At 46.9% G+C, this 27,196-nt stretch overlaps 2 protein-coding genes across 2 annotated transcripts in view; one reads left to right on the top strand and one right to left on the bottom strand.

Annotated features, from left to right (window-relative positions):
• STK10 (serine/threonine kinase 10) overlaps nucleotides 1-11,520 on the bottom strand; it is a 120,636-nt gene extending 109,116 nt beyond the window's left edge. Inside the window, exon 1 of the mRNA XM_044229492.1 lies at nucleotides 11,271-11,520. Coding sequence (XP_044085427.1) covers nucleotides 11,271-11,426 — 156 coding nt within the window. The 5' untranslated portion in view covers nucleotides 11,427-11,520. The remainder of the gene's footprint in view (nucleotides 1-11,270) is intronic.
• Nucleotides 11,521-20,636: 9,116 nt separating this feature from the next.
• On the top strand, nucleotides 20,637-26,360 carry LOC122901846 (EF-hand calcium-binding domain-containing protein 9-like). Its single transcript, XM_044240942.1, has 4 exons — nucleotides 20,637-20,784; nucleotides 23,869-24,017; nucleotides 25,042-25,218; nucleotides 26,058-26,360. Exons 1-4 carry the CDS (start codon nucleotides 20,637-20,639, stop codon nucleotides 26,235-26,237), a joined length of 654 nt encoding a protein of 217 aa, XP_044096877.1. The 3' UTR covers nucleotides 26,238-26,360.
• Nucleotides 26,361-27,196: the final 836 nt, after the last annotated feature.

Genomic DNA, 27,196 nt, shown 5'->3' with positions numbered 1-27,196 from the left:
ACATGGGGGTGCCAACCAGGGGCCTCCAGGAACTCTGCATGCCCACCCTCAGGAAGCCAGTCTGGTCCATCACCAGAAAGAATCATCAGCACCATGACAGCCACCTCCCCTTTTCCCTCCATTATGAGCACTGTAGGAAGGTCTGGCCATGACTCAGTCTTCCCAAGTTCTCTCAGGGAAGCACTGTTTTGATCCTTCGTGTTACTGCTCAAGATACTGAGGCTCACAGAGGTGAGATGACTTTCCCAAGGTCACACAGCAAGTAGGCAGGGAGACTAGGAGAAAGCTCAGCACTGATAACCTTGCCTAAGCTCATAATCACAGTGCTGGGCCTGCCCACAGAGGAAGGAAAGTAGGGCTGGCATCTACTCATTCGTTGTTCACTCCTTCAGCAGAAATTAACTAAGCATCTACCATGACATAGGACCCATAAACATAGGACCTTACATCTTTCAGAGAGGAAAGAAAATAAATGAGTAGACACACGAAAGAAACCTAGTCCTGACCAGAGCTCTGAAAGAAATCAGCACAGAGATATCACCTTGGTCAGGGAGGGGTGGTTAGGGCAGCCCTCTCTGAGAGGGGACATGTGAATTGAGATCCAGAGGATGAGCAGGAGCCCTGGCTGTGCAGAGCAGTAGAAGAGTGGGAGGCAGAGAGAACAGCTAGTGCAAAGGTCCTGAGACAGAAAAGGGATATACTTCCTTCAACTCCTCTCAGTGGCCCCATCCCCCCACCCTCCATACAGAAGCTGTCTAGAGTTAACTCTTCAGTCACCAGTATGTGGTTAAACCTCTTGAGTCTTAGGGCCTGAATTCTGGCTCTGTAATTGCCTGTTAATAAGAAAACAAAACAAGCAAGCTATGGGGAAAGGAAGAAAGAAAATGTAGGGAAGGGTAAAGTAGAGAGAAAGGGGAGGATGGAAAAAAGTGAGTGAAGATGAAGGTGAGGGCAGTGGAGGGAGGAAGAAGGGACAGGGAGAAAGGGGAAGGGAGGACGAAGCACCCAGGAGCACCCCAAGCCTTAGGATGCTGTAGCACAAGCCGGGTCACACCCCCCAGAGCTCCAGCAGGAGGCCAGGAGCACCCAGCTTCCCCACCGTGACACTCACCCACTTCCCCTGCCACTTCCTCTGTAAGCTGGAGCCCTGCCTACACCCGTCACCACTTCCTCTGTGTGAGAGGCTCCTGCCACCATCTCGGGGGCTCAGACCCAGCTGAGGCTGAGGCAGGCCTAGGAAGGAGGGCGTAGAAACACCAAGGCCGCAGGGAGACACCACACTGAAGGGACCTGCGTCCTCTCCTCACCCCCTTCATCTTTCCCTCCATACTGTACAAGAGAAAAGCACAGGCTCCTAGCCAGAGACTTCTAGGGTCAAGTGCCAGCCTTGCCATGGAAAAGCTGTGTGAGCCTAAGCAAATCAACCAGTGTACCTCTCTGGGCCTGTTTCATCGGGTATGGAGTGAGGATGCTAGCCTCTGCCTTTCAAGGGGCTAGCAGAAGCATAAATGATGAACACGTAAGAGCAACTTCGCGCTCATTTTGTTCACCTTGGAACCCACAGTGCCTGACACACAGTAGGTGCTCAGTTAATCACTCTAATGGCTAATGCTTATTTGGGCTTTCCCAAGGTCCTGAGCCAAGTGGTTTCCATGGGTTGTTTCACCCTCCAGTCCCCCTATGATGTGGTCCCATTCCCAGTGCCACTTTGTAGCTAAAGACACAGGGGCATGCTTAAGTATTTTTTGCAGGATCCCACAACCCGCAAGAGGCAGAGACAGACTTTGACTCCAGAAACTCATCCAAGTTCCCGTGCCATCTCTAATCCCTGGCAAATAGAGGAGTTTTCCTTCCCTTCTCACCCTCTCTGCTTTCTTGCCGCCTCCTCACGACCATCCCTCTAGAGACCATCTCTCTAGAATCTTCCCTGCTTCCCACCCACGTACAAAATCTTGTTCTTGGGTTGGTTGCCTTCCATCAGTTACTTCTTCTCCCTCGGCTTTGATGGGGACCTGACCACAACTCTGGCCTTCCCTCCTACCCCCACCTGCTGTTGTCACTGGGGTGTGGCCACGCTGTCCTACCCTTCACTCATCAGTGGCCATCCTGGCCTAGGGCAGCCAGGAAATCTGGCTCTGGAATTCCCTCACTCCCCCACTCTGGTGACCCTCCAAAAAGAGTTCCCCGCACAAGGCCGACCTAGTCAGGTCCTGGGGACTCAGGGCAAGCAGGACATTAGCTGAACTCAAAACCATCACAACCAAATTCCTTGGCTTGGCATTCAAGGCCTTCTTGACTTGGCCCCAAATAGTATTCTTGATCTAACCCTGCCCTGGCCAGCCCCTCCAGCCACGCCAAGCTCCCAAGTCCACTGACCACCGGACTCGAGGAGGCAACGGGGATGTACAGAGGGGGTCAGGAGGAGGGCCCAAGGTGGGGGCGAGCAGCAGAGGCCAGATTTGCACCAGGCAGCACAGCGGCCACAGGTCATCTGGGGCACCTGAAACAGGGCTAGTCCAGACCAAGACGTGTCATAAACACAAAACACAAACCCCTTTCAAAGACTTTGTATGGAATTAGAATATTAAATATCTCTTCCAGGGCGCCTGGCCAGCACTACCAGTAGAGCGTGCAACTCCAGATCTTGGGGTTGTGAGTTCAAGCCCCACATTGGGCATAGAGATTACTTAAACACAAAAAAAATTTTTTAATCTGTTTTTTTTAATTCTATATTGATTATTATATGCTGCAAATGATACTTTGGATATATTAGGTTAAATAAAATAAACTATTAAACAGGTGGCCGACAGACACATGAAAAGATGTTCATCATCACTCATCATCAGGGAAATGCAAATCAAAACCACAAAAAGATACCACCTCACACCGGTCAGAATGTCCTGCATCAAATACACAAGAATCAACAAGTGTTGGTGAGGACACGGTGCACACTGCTGGTGAGAATGTAAATCAGTGCAGCCCACTGTGGAGATTGAGTATGGAGGTCCCTCAAGCAATTACAAACAGAGATAGCAGGGTGCCTGAGTGGCTCAGTCGGTTAAGCATCCAACTCTTGATTTCAGCTCAGGTCATGACCTCAGGGTTCGGAGATCGAGCCCCATGATGGGTTTCATGCTCAGCAGCGAGTCCACTTGAGATTCTCTCCCTCTCCCTCTGCCCTGTCCCCCCACCCCCAACCCTGCACGCACTCTCTCTAAATAAATAAATAAATCTTTTTTTTTTTTAAATCGAGAAAAATAGTGATATCACACAACCCAGTATTTCCACTAGTAGGTATTTACCCAAAGAAAGCAAAAACACTCATTCAAAAAGACCTCTGCACCCTAATGTCTACCACAGCATTATTCACAACAGCCCAGATACAGAAGCACTTCACGGGTCCGCTAATCGATGAACGGATAAAGACGCGGTGTTATGTATTACTATTAGCCATAAAAAAGACTGAGATCTGCCATGTGAGACAACATGGATGGGCCTAACGGTATCATGCTAAGTGAAGTCAGTCCGAGAAAGACAAATGCCATGTGATTTCATTTATATGTGGAATCCAGAAAACAAAACAACCAACCAACCAAAAACAGACTCCTGAATACAGAGAATACACTGGTGGTAGCCAGAGGGAAGGGGGGCTTTTATGTGAAATATGAGTTCATAATGCTAGCCAGACCTTCAGATTTGGTTCAGCCACCGGGGGAAGCCACACAAATCAGTGCACAGGCCGTCCCAGCCTCCCAGGCCACTGACTGGCAACCTCAGGCCTCAATACATGACCTCTCTCCCAGGCCAGGCTTCTCTCCAGCTTGCTATCAGAACCCCACCTGCCTGCCTAGTGGCAGCCTTCCCCTTTCCCCAGGAGCCCTGCCTGCGTCCTGCTACAGCTCACTCAACCTGGCAGAACCCTCTCCTCCTCCCCACACCCTGTGCACCCCACAGCAGAGGAGGACGCTGGTCACATGGACCTCCCGGGAGCCAAATGCTGTGTCCTTCATGTGGGGTGAGCACTAGGCTCAGCCCCCACCCTACACATGAGGGAACAGGCTCAGAGACCAGCCACTCGCCTGAGCTCGTACAGCTGCAAAGTGGGACAGCCAGGATTGGGACCCTGGTCCATCTGGCGGCAAGGCCTGAGTCTTTTCACCGTACACTCAGGGACTTGTCACACAGACACGAATTAATCCTCTTTGCCCAACTGAATCAAGCCAGTTTGCTTACAGGAGACAAGAGTGCAGAGCGCGAATAAGTCTGCCCCCCACAGGACATGTGGTGATGCCCGGAGACATTATCAGCTGGCACAGCTAGTGGGGAGGGGGAGGAGGTACCAGCACTGGCGATATTTCTAATGACTAGAAGCTAAGGATACCGCTAACATCGCATCATGTGGGGGTCAGCACCCCCTCCACAAAGAATTCCCACCCAAATGTCAACAGTACCAAGGTGGAGAAGCCCCAGTGTGAGATAAGCTACCTTCACCAGCTGGACCCCAACACCAGACCTTTACTGTTCAGCTGCCTGTACATGCCCACCTATGTTCCTCCTTTTTCCTGAGGCTCTTCCTTCCAGCTGATCTCTTCACTCCGGCAAAAGACATGGTGGACACGACATCCTGTGATGGGAACCGAAACCACCCTCAAGCAATAACGACAGCCAGCACAATGACCCCCCCCAATCAGCTGGAGCCGACCCCCTGACTCACGCCTATGCAGAGAGACCACAGAGAGGCCATGCAGTGATGGACAGTTAACCTTCCCCTCATTCGAATATGAAAATGTCCACCCAAGGAGAGGCACAAGCCTCCAGAACATCACATACCCTGTCTGTATAGGTGTTTTCTGTAAGGTGCGTGCACGACCCTATGCCCGCCTCTACGTACAGTGACAGGGTTCCCTTTCTAAATACTCATCCTAATCCTCGACGAAAGGAACCCATTCACTCTCTCGCCCAGGGACTCTCAGCTTTAGAAGGTAATCCCATGATGTTCTTATTTGCTCCAAGTTTCCCTTGTGTGACAAGTTCACCTGGTGTTGTCTTTATCTGTGACTCACCGAAATGCAAGCTCACACTGGTTGGGTCTCACTATAAACATTATTTCTTTTCTTTGAAGATTTTTGCTCCATCCTAGGACCCCGGGATCATGCTCCAAGTCAAAGGCAGCCGCTTAACCAACTGAGCCTCCCAGGCACCCCTATAAACACTATTTCTTCCTTGTCCCCAGGGAAGCAGCAGTAACCAGCCAGGGCCTTCTCTTTTTGATACCACAAGCATCAACAATAACAAAGTATCTTCCTCTCTTGCCCACTTCCTGAGTGGGGATCAGATGCTAAAGGGATGGTACTTCCTCAGCTCCTTTAGCCCTCCTCGCCCCCGGATTATCCTGTCCTTTTACAGATAAGAGCCTGAAGCTCAGAGTGCAAAGTCCCCAGCTCTGCTTGAAACCCAGATCCTCCTGGGCCCCAAATTCCTTCCCTTAACCACCCCATCCTACTGCCCTGACCAGCAGCTGAAACCAGGAGTGACCATGCACAGCTGTTTTCTGCAGGGTGTGGGGCGGACAACCCCGGGAGTGTCCCCTGGTCTGGGTAACCTTGGGAGGCCAGGGGACCCCACATGCAAGTGAGGGCTGGGGATCTGCTTAGTTGTTGAGTTATCGTCGCCAGGGCTTGCTCTGGAGCCCGCTAGAAACAGTCCTAGTTTTAAATCAGCTGCTGAAGTGGACCCTCCGAGATCGGCAACACTTCCTCCAGGCAAAGCTTCCTCCAGGAAGCTCGGGCCACTGGAGTTTAGGACCAAGCCAGGAACCCACTCACAATAGCACGGACTTCTATTTAAAAACACCAGGCTGAGCGGAAATAAGGTTACTGCCTGGGGGCAGATCTCTTTCCGGAGGAGGAGGAGGAGGAGGCGCAGAGGCCCAGCCCTGGGCAGCCCCAGAGGAAGCAGAAACCCAGGCCTTACAACTGTGGGCAGGAGAGGAGGTGAAAGCAGGGCCTGGGCCAGGAGGAGAGGAAGGCTTGACAGCTGGCTCCCACCTCACTGGACCTCTGCTTTGTCCAAACCAGCGGTATCTAACTGGCACTTGAAGGGTGAAGGTTAACAATGGGTCTCTGGGCTGGAGGGCACCTGAGGCCCCCAAGGAGGGCGGACCCACCCAGGGCCCCAGAGGACTTGCTGATTGGCCCTCGACCAGAATAAGGGGCAAAAGGGAGACCCTACCAACTTCTCTCGATTGCTTTTAAAAATCCACCCTCAGAGAGGCAAAGCCTTCCGTCCTTCTGTAGGAATTCAGTAATTCCCTTCTGAGCGTCGAGCCTAAAACAGGATTTAAAACACAAGAAGAACTTCACTAGCAGACCTGCTCATCAATGAACAGCTGTGCTCTAAGGCTCACTTTGGAGATGCCAATGTTGTCCCAACACCACTGACACATCACAGAACAATTTCATCTAAGCACTGAATTCCCGTCGGCTTGGGTGCAGTTTTGTACACCAGAAACACTAGATGAACATAGAACACTGCGCCCAGCTGAACCGAGCGGCGAAGAAGTGCTCACGACGCACAGGCATGCCCCTCCAACATCTGTCAGGGCCTCATCTGGGGTCCCACTTAGTGCCTGACTTCAGATAACCCTCCTCCCACCAACGCTTCCCCTGCAGCCACGGGTCCCGCCCCCACGGCCACAGCAGCCAACACATTCTCATCCTACAGTGCTGGAGTTTGTGTGATATGATTGTATTTCTTACCTATAAACTTGTGTACAACTGCACCCCCGATTTTTCAGGTTCCTATCTTTTTTTTTTTTCTAGTGGGCTCCTGCTGCAGTTTTTCAGTGCTCTGCCCTTAGCATTGTGTCTTTTTTTTTTTTTTTTAAAGATTTCATTTATTTATTTGACAGAGAGAGATCACAGGCAGGCAGAGAGGCAGGCAGAGAGAGAGGAGGAAGCAGGCTCCCCGCTGAGCAGAGAGCCCGATGCGGGGCTCGATCCCAGGGCTCTGAGATCATGACCCGAGCCGAAGGCAGCGGCTTAACCCACTGAGCCACCCAGGCGCCCCAGCACTGTGTCTTATAAGACAGTGATTCTTACGGTTTTTGTTCAGCATCAAGGTCTTTTGGGGAAGGCATTATTTACATTATGGCTGAACTGACTGCATTATGTAAAATGATTAGTACAGTGCCTGGCACATAAATCACAAGCATTTAATCAACTGTGACTTGTTGGGGGAAAAAAGTCAAAGGCACTTTGAATGGCTTAGTCAGTTATGCTTCCAACTCGGCTTCGGCTTGGGCCGTGATCTTAGGTGGTAGAATGGAGTCCCGCATGGGGCTCCGAGCTCAGCGCACAGTCGGCTGGAGATTCTCCTTCTCCCTCTCCCCCGTCCCTTCCTCCCACGCACAGATTGTCTCTAATAAATTTTTTTTTTAAGTTAAATATCCAATAAGATTAAGACCAAGGCAGCACTGAGCCATCCCAGAAGGTATGCAGGAAGCATTAGAATAATACCGAAAGACATTTTAGGAATGAAAGATGGTATAAAACACTGTAGGTATGTGAGATAACAACCCTGCATTAAAACATTTTTTTCACCATAAAAAAACGATTAAGTCTGTAAGGAAATACAACAACATGTCAAGAGCAATTGATGGGACTTAGGGTGATGTTTTTCCCTTTACCTAAAAAAAACTTTCTTTGTTTACTCCCAATTTTGCAAGACCATACGCCTCTTAACAGCTTAAAGGTAACATAAGATCAAAACCAAAGTAATTTTCAAGAAGCGGAAAAATGGGGCACCTGGCTGGCTCAGTCTGTGAGGCAGGGGACTCCTGGTCTCAGGATTGTGAGTTCAAGCCCCATGTTGGGTGTAGAGATTACTTAAAAATAAAATCTTTAAAAAGGAGAGGAAAAAAAGGCAGAAAAATCATCTCAGCCTGCTAACCCAACTCTTGATGTTAGCTCACTGTGTGCTCAGCATGTGAGTGCCTGCCCTGCTGCTCCAAGAGAAAGCCCGTCCTGCTCAGAGGCAGCTTTGTTCCACTCAATATCAAACCCTTCCACACCTTTCTACCTTGTCTTCAGAATAAAGAGGATTTTTAAGACGCATTCTGAAATGATACAGGACAAGAATTTTGAAACTACATATATATATTGTAACATTTGCTTTGTATTAAGTCATGAGCTAGGAATTATTTTCTTCTGAAATCAATTTGCATGGCATAATGATTAGGTAAGAATGACCTTGACGCCACCCAGAATGAACCCTATCCTCCTCTTTGTCTCCTGAGGCCAACAGTTCACTGGTTCATCAGGGAGAAGAGGAGAAAGGGGACTCCAACTCTGAGCTTCTGCAAGACCTTCATCAGGAAATCTGCAGTTAGAGTCCTGTCCTAAGAAGCACATGACAAATTGAGATTTCTAAGGCTGCGTACACCAGGGAAGTCCTCGGGAAGGACTTCCCCATGCTGGCTGCCAGGAGAACAGAGTGAAGAGATGGTGCTGGCCATCACCCCTCCAGTTCACAGCCAGCCAGCTGCCCAGGAACCGTGTCAACATTTTACGGTCCCAGCCATAAAACCTAGATGGAACTTCTGGCCTTTGCTGCCCCGGTGGCCATGCCAAGGAACAATGAAGTGGAAAGGAGTTATGGTCACTGACAAGTCTTTAGTAAAGCACTACCTTATTCAACTTGAACTTCAAGAGGCTGAGCAAGCAGCTCTTCAGAGGAGGACGCATGGGTGACAGGGATCTTCAATCCACGGTGGGTCTTCCATAGTGGGTAACTGAAGCTCAGAGCCTTAGGTTCTAGTCCCTTCTCTGGGGGCCCCAGTATCCTCGCATATAACATGAGGTTGGGTTGGATGAGCGGGTCACACCCCAAGGCCAGCAGGTGATGTGATACATTGTCCGGGTGTATCAGCCATCACACACAGCTCTCTTGCTCTAGCTCTCCCTTGTCTTAATTATGAGAAAAATCACAGGTTCCGAGGTGATAGCGGGGAGCTGTGCTGCAGCCAACGCACAGCACTGGGAACTAGATTCTCTTAAAAAGGGTCCACTTGGCCTGGGCAACCAGGGGACAAAATAACTTGTGAATCAGATGCACTCCTTTGTATGAGACCTCCAGAATACCAGAGGAGAATACAGGGCTAAGGGAGGCGGAAATGACAAGCGAAACTGACAAGGGGAAATCTTGTCAGTTTACATAAAAGTAAAGTTCTGCATTTAGGCTTAAAAGAAAACAAGGGGCGCCTGAGTGGCTCGGTGTTTTCAGTGACCAACTCTTGGTTTCAGCTCAGGTCATAATCTTGGGTTTCAAGATTCAGCCCTGTTTGGGCTCTGTGCTCAGCACAGTCTCTTTGAGATTCTCTCCCTTCCCCTCTGCCAACTCCCCTTACAGTAACCATCCCCCCCTTCACCTCACACCAATGCTCCCATGCTTGCTCTCTCACTCTCTAAACAAAAGCAAATGAAATGAAGGAAGGAAGGAAGGGAGGGAGGGAGGGAGGGGATGAACCATATGAAGCCAGGATACACTGAAAGAGAACAAGACTACCAGTGAAAGCCAGCCCCTATCGGAGAAAAAGTATCAGTGCAAGACAACAATATGCCCTAAGAACACCAACTGAACCTTCTGGAGAAAGGAAGATGTAGTAAGCTGACCAAGGGTCCAGCTGCCCTTATGATGGTCAGGGCACATCTGGAAGGGCAAGGTGTGTCTGGAGAAGGCAAGATGCCACGCTGGGAAGGGTAGAGAAACTATGCCTCAGATACCTACAGAGCCCTCAAGAAGAGAAGGGCAGCCAATCAAGGCAGCCCAAAAGGCACAGGTGTGAGCGATTACAGAGCCCTGCTTCTCCAACCCCAGGACCTCTGCTCCAGTGGGCGTTCCACCCTGTAACAGGAAATGCGGGCTCAGAAGGGAGATGGTAAGGCAACAAACAGGCACCCCAGGGGTCTGGTTGGCCTCAAAACTGCCTACAGGAGCAGTACTTCTCTAAAGTTACTATGCTTAGCAATCACCTGAGCATCTTGTTAAGATGTAGACTCTAACTTAGCAGGGCTGGGGTGGGACCAGCCATTCCGCATTCCTAATGAGCTCCCAGGTGATGCTAATGCCACTCCTCCAGGGACTACAATTCCCTAACTAGGTTCTAGACCACTTTCAAGATGGAGAGCAAGTCCTGACCACGTGGGCCTAGAGAACAACCACCACCACCACCACCACCACCACCACCACCACCCCCCGCCCCGCCGTGGTCCAGCCTCCTAAAACGGCAATCCTGGGGTCACAGTGGTGGACAAGCTACCGGAGCCCCAAGGAGAGTGGGCCTGTGTCTCAGGAGCGAAGATCCCTCCTGGAGTTACACAGCAGCTCAACATGGGGGATTCTTTCAGTAAAGGTTCCCCGGGGCGGCGGGGGGGGGGGGGTAGGGGAGTGGGGCGGAGGAGATCAGGGAAAGGGTGGAGTCAAGCCCTCTGTGTTTGCGTCCCGAACACCACTCAGCAACTCAGCATTGGTTCACAGGAGCAGCAACCAGACAATGACCCGCTGCAAACGCGTCTAGAATTAATCAGCTCTGCCCCACCCATGCCTCCACAAAAGCTTTCTGCCCCCTTATTCCTCCAGGGAAAGGTGACTGAACACTGGAAAGCTCCCCAGCGGTGACTCACACATACACAATCAAATCCGATCCCCGCAGCGCAATATTCACAGAGCCCTGACCTCCCCCTTCCTCCCGCCCAGCCCGGAGCCCACCTTTCCAAGCCTAACCCCTCACTCTCGAGTCACCCGTTTTCCTGGCTCTGGCCTATTTTCAGGTGTGTCCCCAACTCCACCGATCCCAACCCTTCCAGACTCGGCGAGTTTCTGTCTCCACTCCTTTGCATTCTCACAGCATCTGTGTGGCCTGTCTTAAAAGTATGCCTAGAATCAGTTTTACGGCGGCTGCGTCTTCTCGGACGCCAAGGTCCTATAAGCGCCCCCTTTGTCTCCCCCTGCGGCGCCGAGTGCGGTGCCGGAGGCACAGGAAGTACTCAGGAACGGAGCTAGGGCAGCGGCCGTGCCCAGAGGGGGCGCCCACCACGCAGGGACCAGCCGGGCTGAGTGAGGGTCTCCAGGGCGGAGCGCGGGACCCCGAGTTCAAGACCGGCAGCTCCTCTACATCCTCCCGAGCCGGGGCCAGGGCTGAACCCGACCGGCGTCCCTTCCTTCCGGAGCCGCTCCACGCGCCCAGGGCCACCCATCCCTAGCGCCCTTACCTTGTAAACCTTTCCGAAGGCGCCGTCGCCCAGCTCGCCCACGATCTCCCACACCTCGTTGGGGTCCACGTCCCGGCGGACGTGCTCATATTCGCGGGACTTTCTCTTCTCGAATGTAGACAGGCGCAGGATGCGGCGGAAATTGGCGAAAGCCATGGCTGGGGGCGCGCGAGCCGGGGGGCGAGGTGGCGCCGGCTCCCGCTCGGGCTCGGGCTCGGGCTGTGGCTCCCGCGGCCGCGAGGAGGAGGGGCTGGAGGACGCTGCCGCGCTCGGGGGTTCTCCCCAGACCCGCCCTTCCCCGCAGCCAGACCCGGGTCAAGTGCGCCCCGGGCTGCGCGCGGCGGGAGCACCCGGAACCGCGCAGGCGGCCACGGTCCCCGCCCCCGCTCGGTCGCGTCCCCGGGGCCGCCTCCCCACTGCCCGCCCCGCTAGCGCCGCACTCCCGCCCAGCCAGCTAGCCCCGGGACGCGTTCCCGGGACCTGGCCCCGAGCCCACCCACGGCCGGGCTCCACCTGCCGCTCCCCGGCAGCGCCCGGAGACCCCTTAATTGGCTACGGGCGCTCCGCGGCTCCGCCCGTCGCCGCAGGGCACTCTGGAAACTGTAGTCCCCCGCGCGCCGCGCGTCCGCGAGCCACGGCAGGGCTTTAAGAGAACTTAGGGTATCCCTCGGCAGGACTGGCCCGGGTCTGCGAGGCCAATCGCTCCGCACGGCTCTCTTAAGATCTGTGGGAGCGAGAGGGGACGCAAATTGGCTTTCGCGAACGCCTACTGATTGTCCCCCGAAGGCCAAAAAGCTGAAGGCCATTAATCAATTTATCTGCCCCACCACTACACTGCAATTCCGCTTTGCTCGCGCCTACTTTTCAGGTAGGGGACGCCGGGCGGGCGAAGGCACCCGCCAGCCCCAGGCGGCACATCCTGCTGGAGGATCCGGTGCGGTTTCCTCGGCGTGGTGCTGCCTCCTAGTGCACGAAATGCCGCGCCCCTTGCGGCCGCCGCCAGTCCCCGGAGGCCGGGGCTTCCCGGCTCGTTTCCTGCTTCCAGGGGCTCTCCCGCACCAAGATCCACAACTCGGCCAGCATGAGAGGGCTGGGAGGAAGAGCTCCTTGGGGACTTTTTAATCACGTGCTTTATGATGCATCTTAAAATATGTTTGCATATTAAGTAAAAGCTTTCTTGGTCTTCACTTCCCAATTTAAAACTGAGCTCATTACAGAAGGAAGTGAAGTTTTCTTTGCAAACCATCATCCTTGATCCTGGCTGTTTGACTCACTCCTCCGCAGCTGTGCCAGCTACTGTTCACTCTCTATAGGACAAGTATACTTTTACCTAAATCTACAAGGTGGTTCTGTGAAGATCGCTAAAGGAAATCTCTAAATGGAGTTCAGAGGCTAGAAAGGGGAGCCCATAGCACCCATAGTCAATAACAGGAAAATTGAGGGAGCCTGGATGGCTCAATAGGTTAAGCCTCTGCCTTTGGCTCAAGTCCTGGTCCCAGGGTCCTCGGATCCAGCCCCGCATTGGACTCTGCTCAGCAGGCAACCTGCTTCCCCCTCTCTCTGACTGCCTCTCTGCCTACTCGTGATCTCTCTCTCTCTCTCTCTGTCAAATAAATAAATAAAATCTTTTAAAAAAATAATAGGAAAGTTGTCGATTGCAGACTCCAGCATAAGAATATTCAACAGGAACATCATCAATACAGGGCCCAACAGGGAATGATGCACATTGCAACTTGGGAAGAAATCCACTACTCTGGTAACTCAGCCAGTGGAAAACGATCATCACCCTGAACTCTTGCTTTTCTCCAATAAAGTTTCCTTTAAAACAATTCCTCCCAAATTCCTCCTTCTCCATAAAATAAAGTTTCTCTTTGTTGTTGGACTTGCCTATGGTTTTGTCTTAGCTTGCATGTCCGGAATTGCAGTTTTCTTTTATTCTCATATAAACCCATTTTGCTGATAAAATAAACTAGCTGTTTTATTTTTTAGGTTACATTTCCAAGTAGAGGATGCTGAGGGGTGGGCAGCCTGCAAAGGTTGTTATGGTCACTTCACCTTATAATTAAATGGAATGTCAGTGAATGTCACACTCTGGGAATCCCCACCCCTATGGAGAATGTCAATGTTGAGATGTTTTCACCCCTTCCTGAGCAGTGTGCAAATAAGAAATGTAATTCTAAGTTTGAAAAGCTAACTATAGAACCCTGGTTTGCTGGTGGTGGCCTGCACAGAGGGGCACCCTACTAAAGGTTGCCAGGAGTTCTGGGGAATTCTGGGGCTGAGGGTACAAAGCACTTGAGAGTCAACCCACCTGAGAGGCAAGGAAGTGGGAATTTTTCCTCCAAGCCCCATCTTTCTGTGGCCAAGGGCTGCTCCCTAAAGCAGCACTTCCAGCCTGCTCTGCTGAGGGACAAGAGAACACCCCCAAGTTAAGAGGTGTCCTGAGGCTTTGTACAGCTTCTACTAACAGTCCTTACATTTCTTTCCCTTTTTTTTTTTTTTTTTTTAAGATTTATTTGACAGAGAGAGAGAGATCACAAGTAGGCAGAGGCAGGTAGAGATGGGGGGTGGGGGGGAAAAGGGCTCCCTGCTTAGCAGAGAGCCCGATGCGGCACTTGATCCCAGGACTCTGGGATCATGACCTGAGCCGAAGGCAGAGGCTTTAACCCACTGAGCCACCCAGGTGCCCCAGTCCTTACATTTCTTATTTCTTTTCCTTTCCTATAGCATTTGCTCGGATCTCTAGCTATATGTTAAATAGCAACAATGAAAATGAAAATTCCTGTCTTGGTCCAACATTTAATGGAAAAGGATTTAAAGTTTCTCCTCTAAGTATGATGTTTATGAAAGGATGGTAGCAACTGATCTGTACAAAAAAAAGAAGCCTCCTGATAGTCCTAAAATTTGCTAATAACTTTTTATCATATCAATGTTATATCATCTACTATAAAGTAGAACTGTATAAAATATTTTATGCATTTATCACATAAGTTAATCATAATATTAGCCATATGATTTTTCTCCTCTAGCCTAAAAACATGGTGAATTTCATTGATTAAAATCTTCTTACAGTCCTGGAAAGTAAATATTTTGCCTGGAAAATCTTACATTCAGGATTTTCTTATCTATTCACAAATCAAATGGGCCCATACTTTGTTTGTACTGTCTTTATCTTGTTTTAAAATCAAGGTACTGTTAAAATAAAAAACAAATGCAAACCAGGCTTGAAAATTCCCCAAGCAGACAAAACCATTTTAGTCATACAAACAAAGCTTAATTTAGCTTATTTTGCAAGACTAACTTGACCTAGGTCATTTCTTACATATGCCTCTGGAAATCACAAGCAAAACTTGAACTGTTTCCTAAGGTTGATATAAGGTAACCACTGACCAGTTCCTTATCATTTAAGAGAATTCTAATAATGAATCACTGTGAGAAATAGACAGTCACTGCTTTCTCACTATATAAACTGTTTTTATAACAATATACCCATAAGCCTCATTATAGGTTTCTGTTTGAGTATTTCTGATCTGCAAAATGTCTTCTTGGTGTGTACATAAGCTTTTCTAATTACTACTTAAGTGATTTGCTGGTTTTATTACTATTATTTCTGAACTTTTTTTTTAAGATTTTATTTTTAAGTAATCTTTATAATCAATGTGAGGGTCAAATTCACAACCCCAAGATCAAGAGTCCCATGCTCCACCAACTGAGACAGCCATGTGCCCTTCCTGTCTCACTTTTGATTGCAGTTTTGTGGGGGTTTTTTGTTAGATTTTATTTATTTATTTGCCAGAAAGAGAGAGAGAGAGAGAGCACAAGCATGGGGAGTGGCAGGCAGAGGGAGAAGCAGTTTCCCCGCTGAGCAAGGATCCCAACGTGGAACTTGATCCCAGGACCCTGGGATCATGACCTGAGCCAAAGGCAGACACTTAACCAACTGATCCACCCAGGTGTCCCTTGATTGCAGTTTCTTACTGTGTTTAGACATTGCAAATATCTTTCTGATTTCTCATCCCTCTGTTAACTTTGCAAACAGTGTCTTCTGTTGAGCAAAAATGCATAATACTGATGTAACTGAACTATTTTTTTTTAAAGATTTTTTATTATTTATTTATTTGACAGAGAGAGATCACAAGTAGGCAGAGAGGCAGGCAGAGAGAGAGAGGAGGAAGCAGGCTCCCCGCTGAGCAGAGAGCCCGATGCGGGACTCGATCCCAGGACCCCGAGATCATGACCCGAGCCGAAGGCAGCGGCTTAACCCACTGAGCCACCCGTTTTAATTTTGAAATTTTCAAAAATCAACTTTGAGGCTTAATTTACTATTCAGTAAAAATGCACCCAGTGTCAGCCTACAGTTCACTGAGTTTTGACAAATGTAGATACCCATAAAACCATCACCATAGTCAAGGTACAGAACTTTTCCAACATCCAAGAAACTTCCTTCTGCTTCTTCACAAGTCAATCTCCATTGACACTCCTGGCCTGAGCAACCTCTCATCTGGAATTGGAATTGTCTTTCCTAATTTACCATATAAGTGGAGTCATACAGTATGTGCTCTTTTAAATCTGGCCTCTTTCCATTCAGCATAATATTTGTGGAGATTCATCATGGTGTTGCATATATTTGTGGTCCATTCTTTTGATTACTGGGAGTGTGCATTGTATGGATATACCATAACTTGTGATTCCATTCAGCTGTGAATGGACAATTGAGTCGTTTCCAGTCTTTAGTTTTTAGAAATAAAGCTGCCATGAATATTTGTGTACAAGTCTTTGCATAGACCTATATTTTCATTTTTCTTGGGTACCCCTAAGAGAGCAATTGTCAGATCCTATACTAAGTATACGATTAACTTTATGAGAAATATCCAAGCAGTCTACGGCCATACCACCCTGAACGTGCCCGATCTCGTCCGCTCTCAGAAGCTAAGCAGGGTCGGGCCTGGTTAGTACTTGGATGGGAAAGATATCCAAGCAGTGCCTGGGTGGCTCAGTCAGTTAAGAGTCTGCCTTTGGCTCAGGTCATGATCTCAGGGACCTGAGATCAAGCCCCACACCGGGCTCCCTGCTCAGCAGGGAGTTTGCATCTCCCCCTGCCCCTCCCCTGCTCGTGCATGCTATCTCTCAAATAACTAACTAAATAAAATGTTTTTTAAAAAAGAAAAAGAAACTCTCCAAGTATTTTACACAGTGGTGTTATCACTTTACATTCCCACAAGTGATATTGCTCCAAACACATTATCATCATTAATTCTAGCCATTCTTGTGAGTACATACATACTGACATTTGCCCTCAAGACATTTGCCCAAATCCTGAACTACAGAGCTTAGGGAAGGAAGACAGAAAATACAAAAGAAAGTCAATAGGCTCACAGACTGAAAAGTTAAGCAGAGCCCAGATGTGGTCTCCAAATACAATTTTCCATGAAATGAGACTATGACTCGTTGGGGAAGTGCTTTCTAGATCTAAGACAAGAAATGTCTGTCCTCACATCAATGTCTGTGTCAAGGTTTGAAACAGAATAGAGAATGTGTATAGATGGTAAGTATGCACATATAAAGATGCTCAACGTCATCGTCAGTCATCAGGGAAATATATATAAAAACCACTGAATCAGTTTGGATAGGTTAGGTTATGCTACAATTAAAAAAAAAACCATCTTGGTAGTTTACACAAAGATGGATTTCTTACTGTATAGTAAGCTATAAAGAATGTCACATCTAAGAAAAAAATGGATGATCTACAAAATTATAAATTATCTTGAGCATCTCAGAGAAGTGAGGTCCCAAGACAACCAAGTGACCTGAGTTCTGGAAATCAACAAGCTCCTGCAAGGACAGATAGGGCACAATACCCTGTTCACATGGCAGGATGTGGCTGAAAATGGCGGCCCCCATCCAAGTGGTGGAGAGAAAAGCAACTAAAGTTTTGGCAAAGAGTTAAACGCAAAATGTGGGCTGCCATATCGATGTGGAATAGTTGGAGTGCCCAGGTACAAGGGGTGGTCACACGTGCTCATGAGCTCCTTCCTACAAGTGAGAGACACTGGGGGCAGGGCCGCGGACTGAAGAGTGCCCCTTCTTGCCCATGCGGGAGTAAAGGAGGTGGTTGATGGCCACCAGAGGACGAGTATAAGGACTCCAAGACTTTCCCAGAAGTAGCAAAAGCAACTTCACTCAAAGCAAAAGCTTTGTGCTGTTGAGAGAGGGGAACGAAACCCCTCCCTCCCAGGGCCAACTTCTGAAAGTTGTTATAGCAGCTAGTAGCACTAACCCTAACTGCTACACTGGGAAAATGTTGTTAAATGGAGCAAGTTTTCTTCTCCCTCCCCTCCGTGCCAGTGGATCTTTCCCTTTGTAGCTCTTGGTAAATTCTGAATGCACCTGCAACTAGATTCCTCACACGACATTATTTTTAGTGTTGTATACAGTTAAGATTCGTTTAGGTTTACTCACACATTTTTAATTTCTGGTGCTCTTCTTTCCTTCCTGAATTTCTGTGTTTCCGTATGGGATTATTTTTCTGTGCCTGAAGAACTCCCTTATGGGTGTTATTTTTCACAGTTTTTATGTGTATGGATTTAGTTTGCTAATGTTTTATTTAGAATTATTGCTTTTATGTTCACGAGTGAGAATTTTAACTTGCTTTTCTTATACTGATCTTGCCATGTGTTGATATCAAGATTATGTTAGATACATAAAATGAGTTGGAGAGTTTCCTCTCTTTATGATTCTCTAGAAGAATGATAATGCATGCTGCATATATTTTTTTTCTTTTAAGTAAACTGTATGTCCAACATGGAACTCGAAATCACAACCCTAACATCAAGAATCATACACATTACCAACTGACCCAGCCAGGCACCTCATGTGTTGTACATTTTAAGCTTACAAAATATTTTATGTCAATTATATCTCAATAAACCTGGAAAAAGAATTGTAATATAACTAATTTAAAACATATATTGATTACAAATTGAAATGATAACATTTCAGACATGGGGTTAAATGTTATCAAAATTAATTTCACTTCAGGGCACTTGAGTGGCTCAGGTAAGCATCCTACTCTTGGTTTCAGCTCAAGTCATGATCTCAGGGTCATGAGATTTTGAGATGGAGCCACTCAGTGGGCTCTGTGCTGGGCATGGAGTCTGTTTGGGATTCTCTACCTCTCCTTCTGCCCACTCTCCAACCATGCATGCTCTCCAGACAAACAAATAAATACAATCTTAAAAAATTATAATAATTTTAGTTCTTTCCTTTCTTCTTTTCTTTCTTCTTCTTCTTCCTCCTCTTCTTCTCCTTCTTTTTTTTTTTAAAGATTTTATTTATTTACTTGACAGGGAGAGAGATCACAAATAGGCAGAGAGGCAGGCGGGGGGGGCGGGGAAGCAGGTTCCCCGCTGAGCAGAGAGCCTGATGTGGGGCTTGATCCCAGGACCCTGAGATCATCACCTGAGCCAAAGGCAGAGGCTTAACCCACTGAGCCAGCCAGGTGCCCCTCTCCTTCTCCTTCTTAAGTAGGCTCCACTCTATGGAGCCCAACACCAAGCTTGAACTCACGACCCTGAAATCAAGACTTCAGCTAAAATCAAGAGGCTGACACTTAACTGACTGAACCACCCAGGTAGCCCTTTTTACTTTTTTTTAAAAATGGCTACTAGAAAATTTCAAATAACATATCCAACTCAGATCTGTGGCTCACAGAGTATATTTATCAGACAGAGCTAATTTAGCTCTTTTTTTTTTTTATAAGATTTTATTTTCCAGTAACCTCTACACTCATTGTGGAACCAAACCCACAATCTCGAGATCAACAGTCACGTGCTCTGCCGACTGAGCCAGCCAGGCACCCAGAGAGTTTGTGTATAGTACTCTTATATGTATTTTCATCTCTTCCATATCAATAATTGTTTCTTCCTCATTCTCAATTTAAAAAATCTTTCTTCTTATCACACTTGCCAAAAGTTTATGTTTTTTGGTCTTTTCTTAAAACCAGCTTTCACACTAGCTCTAACTACAAGCTTACAGAAAATACAGGAGACAGAGGGACATGTTAACACATTGGAGATAAAATCTGCAAAAACCAGAATGTTTCCCTCTACACAACAATCTGGATTATTCAACAAATAAATTGCAAGAAAAAGAAAGGAGGAACCTGAAGATATTAAGAAACAGTCTAAATGTAACACTTCAATCTGTTTGGTTTCCTGACTTAAATTACTAACAATTTAAAGAAATAATCAAGGAAATGTGAACGCTGAGTGAATATTTAATGACATTAAGGCATGATGTTGAGTTTTAGGTATAGTAGTGGTAGGTGATTATGTCAAAAGGCTGTTTTAGTACTTTTTTTTTTTAATGATTATCTTTTTTTTTTTTTTTTTTAGATTTTATTTATTTATTTGTCAGAGACAGAGGGAGAGAAAGCGAGCTAGCACAGGCAGACAAAGAGGCAGGCAGAGGCAGAGGGAGAAGCAGGCTCCCTGCCAAGCAAGGAGCCCGATGTGGGACTCGATCCCAGGACCCTGGGATCATGACCTGAGCCGAAGGCAGCTGCTTAACCAACTGAGCCACCCAGGCGTCCCTGTTTTAGTACTTTTTCATATGTTTTTCCATTTTTCTTATTTTCTAACGAATACATTTAGACTATAAATACTCCTCTGACAAGTACTTTGGCCACATAGCACAGGTTTCTATGTGCAAGGAGAGCATGTTCTCACATTCATTTCTAAGTGGTCTGTGATTTCAGTTTAGAACAGGTTATATTGGGCACCTGGGTGGCTCAGTGGGTTGAGCCGCTGCCTTCGGCTCGGGTCATGATCTCAGGGTCCTGGGATCGAGTCCCGCATCGGGCTCTCTGCTCAGCAGGGGGCCTGCTTCCCTTCCCCTCTCTCTGCCTGCCTCTCTGCCTACTGTGATCTCTCTCTGTCAAATAAATAAATATAATGTTAAAAAAAAAGAACTGGTTATATTTTAATAGCAGGGGAATAATGAAGTTAACAAGAGACTGATGGAGCACAAGGTGGCTCAGTCAGTTAAGCGTCTGACTCTTGATTTAGGTTCAGCCCCATATTGGGCCCTGTCCTCAGCAGGGAAATCTGCGTAAGACTCTCTCTCTCCCTCTGCCCCACCCCTGCTCATGCATGTTCCCTCTCTCTCAATAAATCTTAAAAGAAAAAAAAAAAAAAGATAATAAATCCTGACAGCAAGTGCAGAGGACTGGGAGGAAGCAATTTCAGTTTCTGCTTCCATAACATTACATCATAGGGAGGCCTTGGCTCCCAGAACCTCTCTGTGTCCAACATTCTAGTTCCAAGGCAGAATACTCTTCTGTTCCAGGTGGCCAGAACCTTCAGCCTAATGAAGGCAACGATGAAACTGAAGCAAGGATCGTTTCTGTGGTACCTCTATCTGGACAAGCTGTACTGCCTGTTATCCGTGAGGAACGTGAAGGCCTTGCTGGAGTATTTTCACCTTCTTGATGTCCACCGCAACAACACCTTGAATGGTCAGTGTGTCAGCAGGGCTTCCTCTGAGTTGTTACCTGGCTTTTAACTAATGTGCAGGAAAACTCGCAGGACCAGAATATATAATATATATTTTATCTTCTAAATGAAGCAAGAGAAATCACCCACCGAGATTGGAGACCAGGGGCAGTTGAGTGAGAAGGAGAAGGCCACAGGCTCTGGTGGGGACACTTGCTCCCCCTTGGTGATTTGGAGAGCGTGTCACCTTCCTATTTAAGGGTCATTTTCCTCATCCATAAATGAAGCTTCTAATAATAGAGCGTACCTCATGGTTGGAAAAAAAAAATGAAATAAGATAATGTGTGGAAAATGGCTAGCACAGTGTCTACCACATGATAAGAACTGACTGTTAATTATTATTTTAATTATTCCTGGGGGATCCCCATTCAATCATTACCCTGAAGATCCCCCAAAAGATTTCTCATCTATCAAGTGGGAGGTTTGAATCAATAATCTGCAGGATCCCTTCTAATTTTTGGTTATTTGTGACCAAAAAGTGTTGATGATCTTGACCCTACCTTTGAATGCACAAACTAATGGAGGACTAATTAAAATCCTTTGTGCTTCTTTGGTTTTTTTTTTGTTTTGAAGGACTGGATATAAATCAAGTATCCTATCCATTTATTGTGATCTGAAGGAAATAAATGTCTTTTATGAATAAGGTATTTCTTCCATAAAGATTTTTTTTTAAGATTTATTTATTTGAGAGAGAGAAAGAAGTCAAGAAGGAGCAGGGGAGAGATAGAGGGAGAGGGAGAGAGAGACTCTCAAGCCAACTCCCTGCTGAGCATGGAGCCAGACACAGGGTTTGATCACAAGACTCTGATCTGGAGTCAAAACCAAGAGTTGGACACTCAATCGACTGAGCCACCAGGCACCCCTTCCATATTTTTTTTTTAAGATTTTATTTATTTGACAGACAGAGATCACAAGTAGGCAGAGGCAGGCAGAGAGAGAAGAGGGAGCCGTCTCCTGTGGAGCAGAAAGCCCGATCTGGGGCTTGATCCTAGGGCCCTGAGATCATGACCTGAACCGAAGGCAGAGGCTTTAACCCACTGAGTCACCCAGGTGCCCCTTCATAAGGATTTTTTAAGAGCTTATGCAGTCTTCACAAAATGATGAAAAGACACCTTCGTTTTCTCACAGTTTCATGCCTCAGTTTTTCTCTTTACATATCAATTCACACACAATGTCACCAAATCTTTGCAATAGCCCGGACCTAGATAAGGCAACTATAAGGCACCCAGGTGTAAACAGAAAAGCTGGGACAAACCCAGGGCTTCCTGACTCCAAAATCTACACTCCTAGTCTCACCAGAATGTTTGCTGAGAAGTCTGGTCTCCCCAGTAACTAAATCACTCTGCGATGATGCAAAGCCCGAGAGGTGAAGTCATGCTCCTGTCCTCTGCTCACCAGGGGACTGGATAGTGCTGTGAGAGAGTGTAGGCACAGCCTTAAGTTTTGCCTTCAAGGAGGCAGTGACTTAAGGCTTTGGAGATGCATGTGCCAGAGTCCGCTGCTTTAAAAACAGTTTTTGCTAAGTAGCTCCTAAGTCTCACACCGAAACATTTCTCAAGGAGCAACTACACAAAGGTCATATATATAAAGGTGGATATATATAATGTTTTGTTCCCACATGTTCATACCTAGTGGGGCATAAGGAAGGGACATGGAGACCATCAGATGCCCCTCAAATCATGGCATTGTGATGACTGGTTCGCTATCCTCTTAGCTAGATTCAGCTGGGACACCAAACTACATAGTTGTTTTTGCTGTTGTTATTTTAAAATAGATTTTATTTATTTGAAAGAGTGAGTGACGGAGAGAGAGCACAAGCAGGGGAGTGGCAGGCAGAGGGAGAGGCAGCCTCCCCTCTGAGCCAGGAGCTTCATGTGGGGCTTGATCCCAGGACCCCGGGGGCATTACAAAGATGTTTTATGTATTTATTGGAGTCATATTTTACACAGGAGATAGGTCCTGTAACTAGCAGACCAAGGGACATAGCATGTACACAAAGTCACACTTTTCAAAATCTCTATAAAGTTACCATGGGTGATTTGCATATACAATCTGTAAGCCACATACTGGCCTATAAATGTGTCCCCATGCTGCTTTCTTCTATCTTGTACTCCCCGAGACAGATGATCAGTGAGTGGAATTTCTGGCAAAAACCTTCCCTGTTTTTTAAGTCACAGTATTTGTTCTCTGTATGATTGAATACATCTGTATTAATCTGCAAAAGACATGGCTTCACTGTGGAAAGACTATGTCAGGTGGACATCTGAGTCCCAGGTCTGCCACCCCACGTGGGGTCCACCAGCCAGCAGCAGCAACATCATGAGGAGCTTGTGAGAAATGTACACTCAGTCCAGCACCATGTTTCATGAATCAGAGTCTGTATTTTTACAAGATTCTCAAGTGAATGGTCTGCTCCTTATAGTTATAGAAGCACTGTAACAGACCTGTTACGACCTGACGCTTACTATAAAAGGGTGTGATACCACTTTCCCTGCAGTGGTGTCAGGGTCCAGTGAAAGGCGGCAGTGAGGTGTTCCAAGATTGCTCCTTTCCCCCATCGCCAAATGCATGCGCTTCACATAGGCATGAGGAATACTGAAAATTTACAGGAGTGATTTTTAAATTTCTCCGTTTTCATGATCTCGAGTGAAAGACCCAGGTGAGACTCAGCTTCTCCAAGGTGTCTGAAGTCCCCAGTGAGAACTCAGCTCTGTCCGGTATGAGGAGTACCCTGCACCTTTTTTGGTTATGGACACACCTTTGTGGGCTTGGTCACGCACGTGAGCTGGGCTCAAGAATCGAGCCCAATCCACTGTCTCATCCTCCACAGATCTGGGCACAGGGCCTTGTCCAACTCCTTGTCCAGCTCCAGGGCGAGTAAGGTTTGAGGACTTGAAGGCAGAGTGACGAAGAGAGACAGAATGTGTTATTGAGACTGCTCCAGGTCAGCAAGCTTTGGGCATTGCTGCCATTTATGTGGCTCCCTTTTGTTCGGCATCTGGAACAGTCTCAGAATAATCGGTCTCTTCACCTTCCCGCCTTAACAGATGTGCTGTTCTATCACTTCCTTCACCACGTGACTAGCTGGAACCGGACACAGATCATGATTGTGTTTAACATGCTGGACTGGAACGCTATGGGCGAGATCGGTTTTGACCAGTTCTACATGTTGGTCTGCATCTTGCTGGCCCAACAGGCGAGTAACAAGTCAGGATCCAGGGCCAAGGCGGCAGAGCTTAGCTGCCGCCACCATCTTGCAAAACGTAGCAGTGAATTAAGATTGCATCAGAGTTGTCTTCCTTTCACTCAAAACAAGAAGGGAAAAAAATGGGGAGAGAACTACTTGTGGTTTCTAAACGGTCTGTCTATAACCTAGAAATCTTCAGGCCACCCAGCCTCATGCGCCCTGCTGCCCATGTTCAGCCCTCCCGCATCCTCTTTCTGTAGACCTCACCCTACCGCTTCCCTCCTTGGCATGCCCTTCCTTGTCCTTCCTTAAGAGCCACCAGGCATCCCAAGTGCCTCACACTCTCAGTGATCGGTTTTCTTGGAGAACTTTCTAAAGGGGATGGACAATGGAGATGAGAAACTTTCTTCTTTGGATTCCTACCTTTCCTCAGACACACTCACTCCGAATGTGTCTTTATCTACTTCCCTTGTAAAGGAAACTTGTGTTCAGGATCTTATCACCTTACTATATTTCACAAGTAGATTTTCACCGAATGTAAGGAAATGTGTTGTAGAGACAAGGGTTCATTCTAGCACAATTGATCACAACAGGGGGCTTAAGTTCCCCTCAAACGATGTTGAAGAGAAGGACTTGAAACATTGACCATAGAAGCCTTTCAACCCTGAGCTTCTAGGATTTTGCCTTTTGTTTTTAGCCCCCTAGGAAATGGATTAAATACAGTCCAAGGTCACTTTTTAAAATTAATTCTTAAAGAAATTTTTAAAAGATTTTATCTATCCATATAACAGAGAGAGAGAGAGAGAGAGAAAGAAAGCACAAGCAGGGGGAGAGGCAGAGACAGAGGCAGAGGGAGAAGCAAGAGCCCTGCAGAGCAAGAAGCCTGCTGTAGGACTGGATCCTATGACCCCAGGATCATGACCTGAGCCGAAGGCAGATGCTTAACCGACTGAGCCATCCAGGTGTCCAAAGCAGCCCAAGTTTGGAAAGTAGCACCAACACTGTTCCTTGTATAACGTATTTCTCTCAACAGAACCACTTGGAAGAGCAATTTATCTTCCGCCATTCCCGGCCTGTCTTTGAGCTGCTTGACCTGGACGGAGCACTGAGAATTGGTGCAGAAAACTTCCACATGTACAACTTTCTCTTCAATATTAAGAAAGAGGACCTCAGAGAGCTCTACCATGACTTTGACATCACAGGTGACCGTGTAAGTGTGATCTGGCAGCCTCTCTGCCAAAGGCAGAGATAATGTCCTACTCCCTACTGTAGACACGGGTAGGGAAAACCTGTTGAAGTGTGCCATGGCACTGGGATCAGAAAAAAACTGAAGAGATTTATAGGCCTTTGAAGAGAGAGGACTAAGTGTTTTATCATATAGATGGATGCATAATTACAGAAAATTAGTGAAGAAAATTTTGTTTAGAAGTTTAGAGAAGGAAAATATATAGGGCAGGAGTTGATGTTGGGGGAAGGGTTTATAGATTTAAGTAAGTAGAAAGGAAAGTACAGATGGGAACATACATGAGCAAAATCCTAAGAGAGAACAACTCTGGTGAAGACCCTGAATTCTACCTATTTAAAGAGGAAGTCTGTGGGGCACCTGGCTGGCTCAGATGGTAGAACACAGGACTCTTAATCTCAGGGTTATGAGTTCAAGCCTCACACTAGGTATAGAGCCTACTTAAAAAAAATTTTTAATTAAAAAAAAAAAAAAGGAAGTCTATGCTGGGAAATCAAGTGGGAGTTAAGGTTGAAAAAGATGGATCACACTAGATAGACCTTCAGGTGTCACCCTGAAGCATCTAGACCAGTCTAGAAGTAAGAAAGCAGCAGAAGTAAGAAAGTGATCCACGGTCACTTTAGAGTCCACAAAGACTCTCTGTTCCCGGCTCCTAGACTACAATCAGACTATAATTATGCCCTAATTACTAAGCCTCTTCAAGTTTCCAGGTTTTTAAATGGGAAATGATTACAATCCTGCTGTCATCTGAAACAAAGTATCAAATCCTTCCTGAAATAATTTTTCTTTCTTTCCCCCAACAAAAGCGTCTTAATTACAAGGAATTTAAGCTGTTTACTATCTTCACCATGGACAAATACCAGGAGAGGCAGAAAGCAGAGAAAGAGAAAGGGAAAAAGGATCTGCTCAAAAAGAAAAGGCTAAATCACATTAATGTGACCCTCAAACAGTTTTTTGGAACAAATGTATCTGAAAATAGACTGTAAGTAATCACAACTATTAACATATCTAAAAATAAATTTAGAAACTCTAAGTGGATATTTTTACATTGGCTTTTACACATGAAAGTTCCAAATAAGTGCTCTTTGATCAGCAGGTTCTTAACTTGAACTTATTGACCTCATAATAAATACAATGCGAAGTAACCACTTTCTCTGTGGATGTGTCTCAATTCTGCTGCTGCTTTTCAGATCAACACTATTCATAAGTATATCCAAAGAATTACAAACATTGTCTGGAGCTAAACTGCTGAAAGACAGTGATGCCTTCCCACTCTTTTTTTTTTTTTTTTTAAGTATTTCATTTATTTATTTGACAGAGAGAGAGAGAGAGATCACAAGTAGGCAGAGAAGCAGGCAGAGAGAGGGCGGGAAGCAGGCTCCCTACTGAGCAGAGAGCCCCATGCGGGGCTCGATCCCAGGACCCTGAGTTCATGACCTGAGCCAAAGGCAGAGGCTTAACCCACTGAGCCACCCAGTAACCCCGCCTTCCCACTCTTTGTCCCTAGTAATCTAATAAGCTCAGAATCCTGTCTGTTCTCTCAATCATTAAGCTAAAATCACCTGGATGCGAGACACTGGAAATTGGCAAATGGTGAAGCGCCCCTACCTATAAAGGAAACAGACCTTTAGGGATATGGGAGCTGTGTTCTATCTAGGACCTGAATTACAAAGTTAGGTGCTCAAGCAACTGTACAAATCTATTAGGGTAGAATGATTATTACACGTCCTTACATAATTTCAATTTTGTGTAATTAATGCCTTGAATAATTTACAAATGTTTTCAGCCTGGGGCTTGTGAATCCTCCCTCCCTCATTGTACTGTGATAGAAATGGTGATAACTACCCATAGTAAGTGCTTGCTACGGGTTAGGCAGGTGCTTTAACTGCATCAAGTTATTTATACTCATAACCCTGCGAGTCAGGTGTTACCCAGAATTTACAGG

The sequence above is a fragment of the Neovison vison genome, chromosome 1, assembly GCF_020171115.1.
Source record: "Neovison vison isolate M4711 chromosome 1, ASM_NN_V1, whole genome shotgun sequence".
Lineage (NCBI taxonomy): Eukaryota > Metazoa > Chordata > Mammalia > Carnivora > Mustelidae > Neogale > Neogale vison.
Note: the sequence above shows the minus strand (reverse complement) of the source record. Positions and strands in the feature narration are given on the sequence as shown.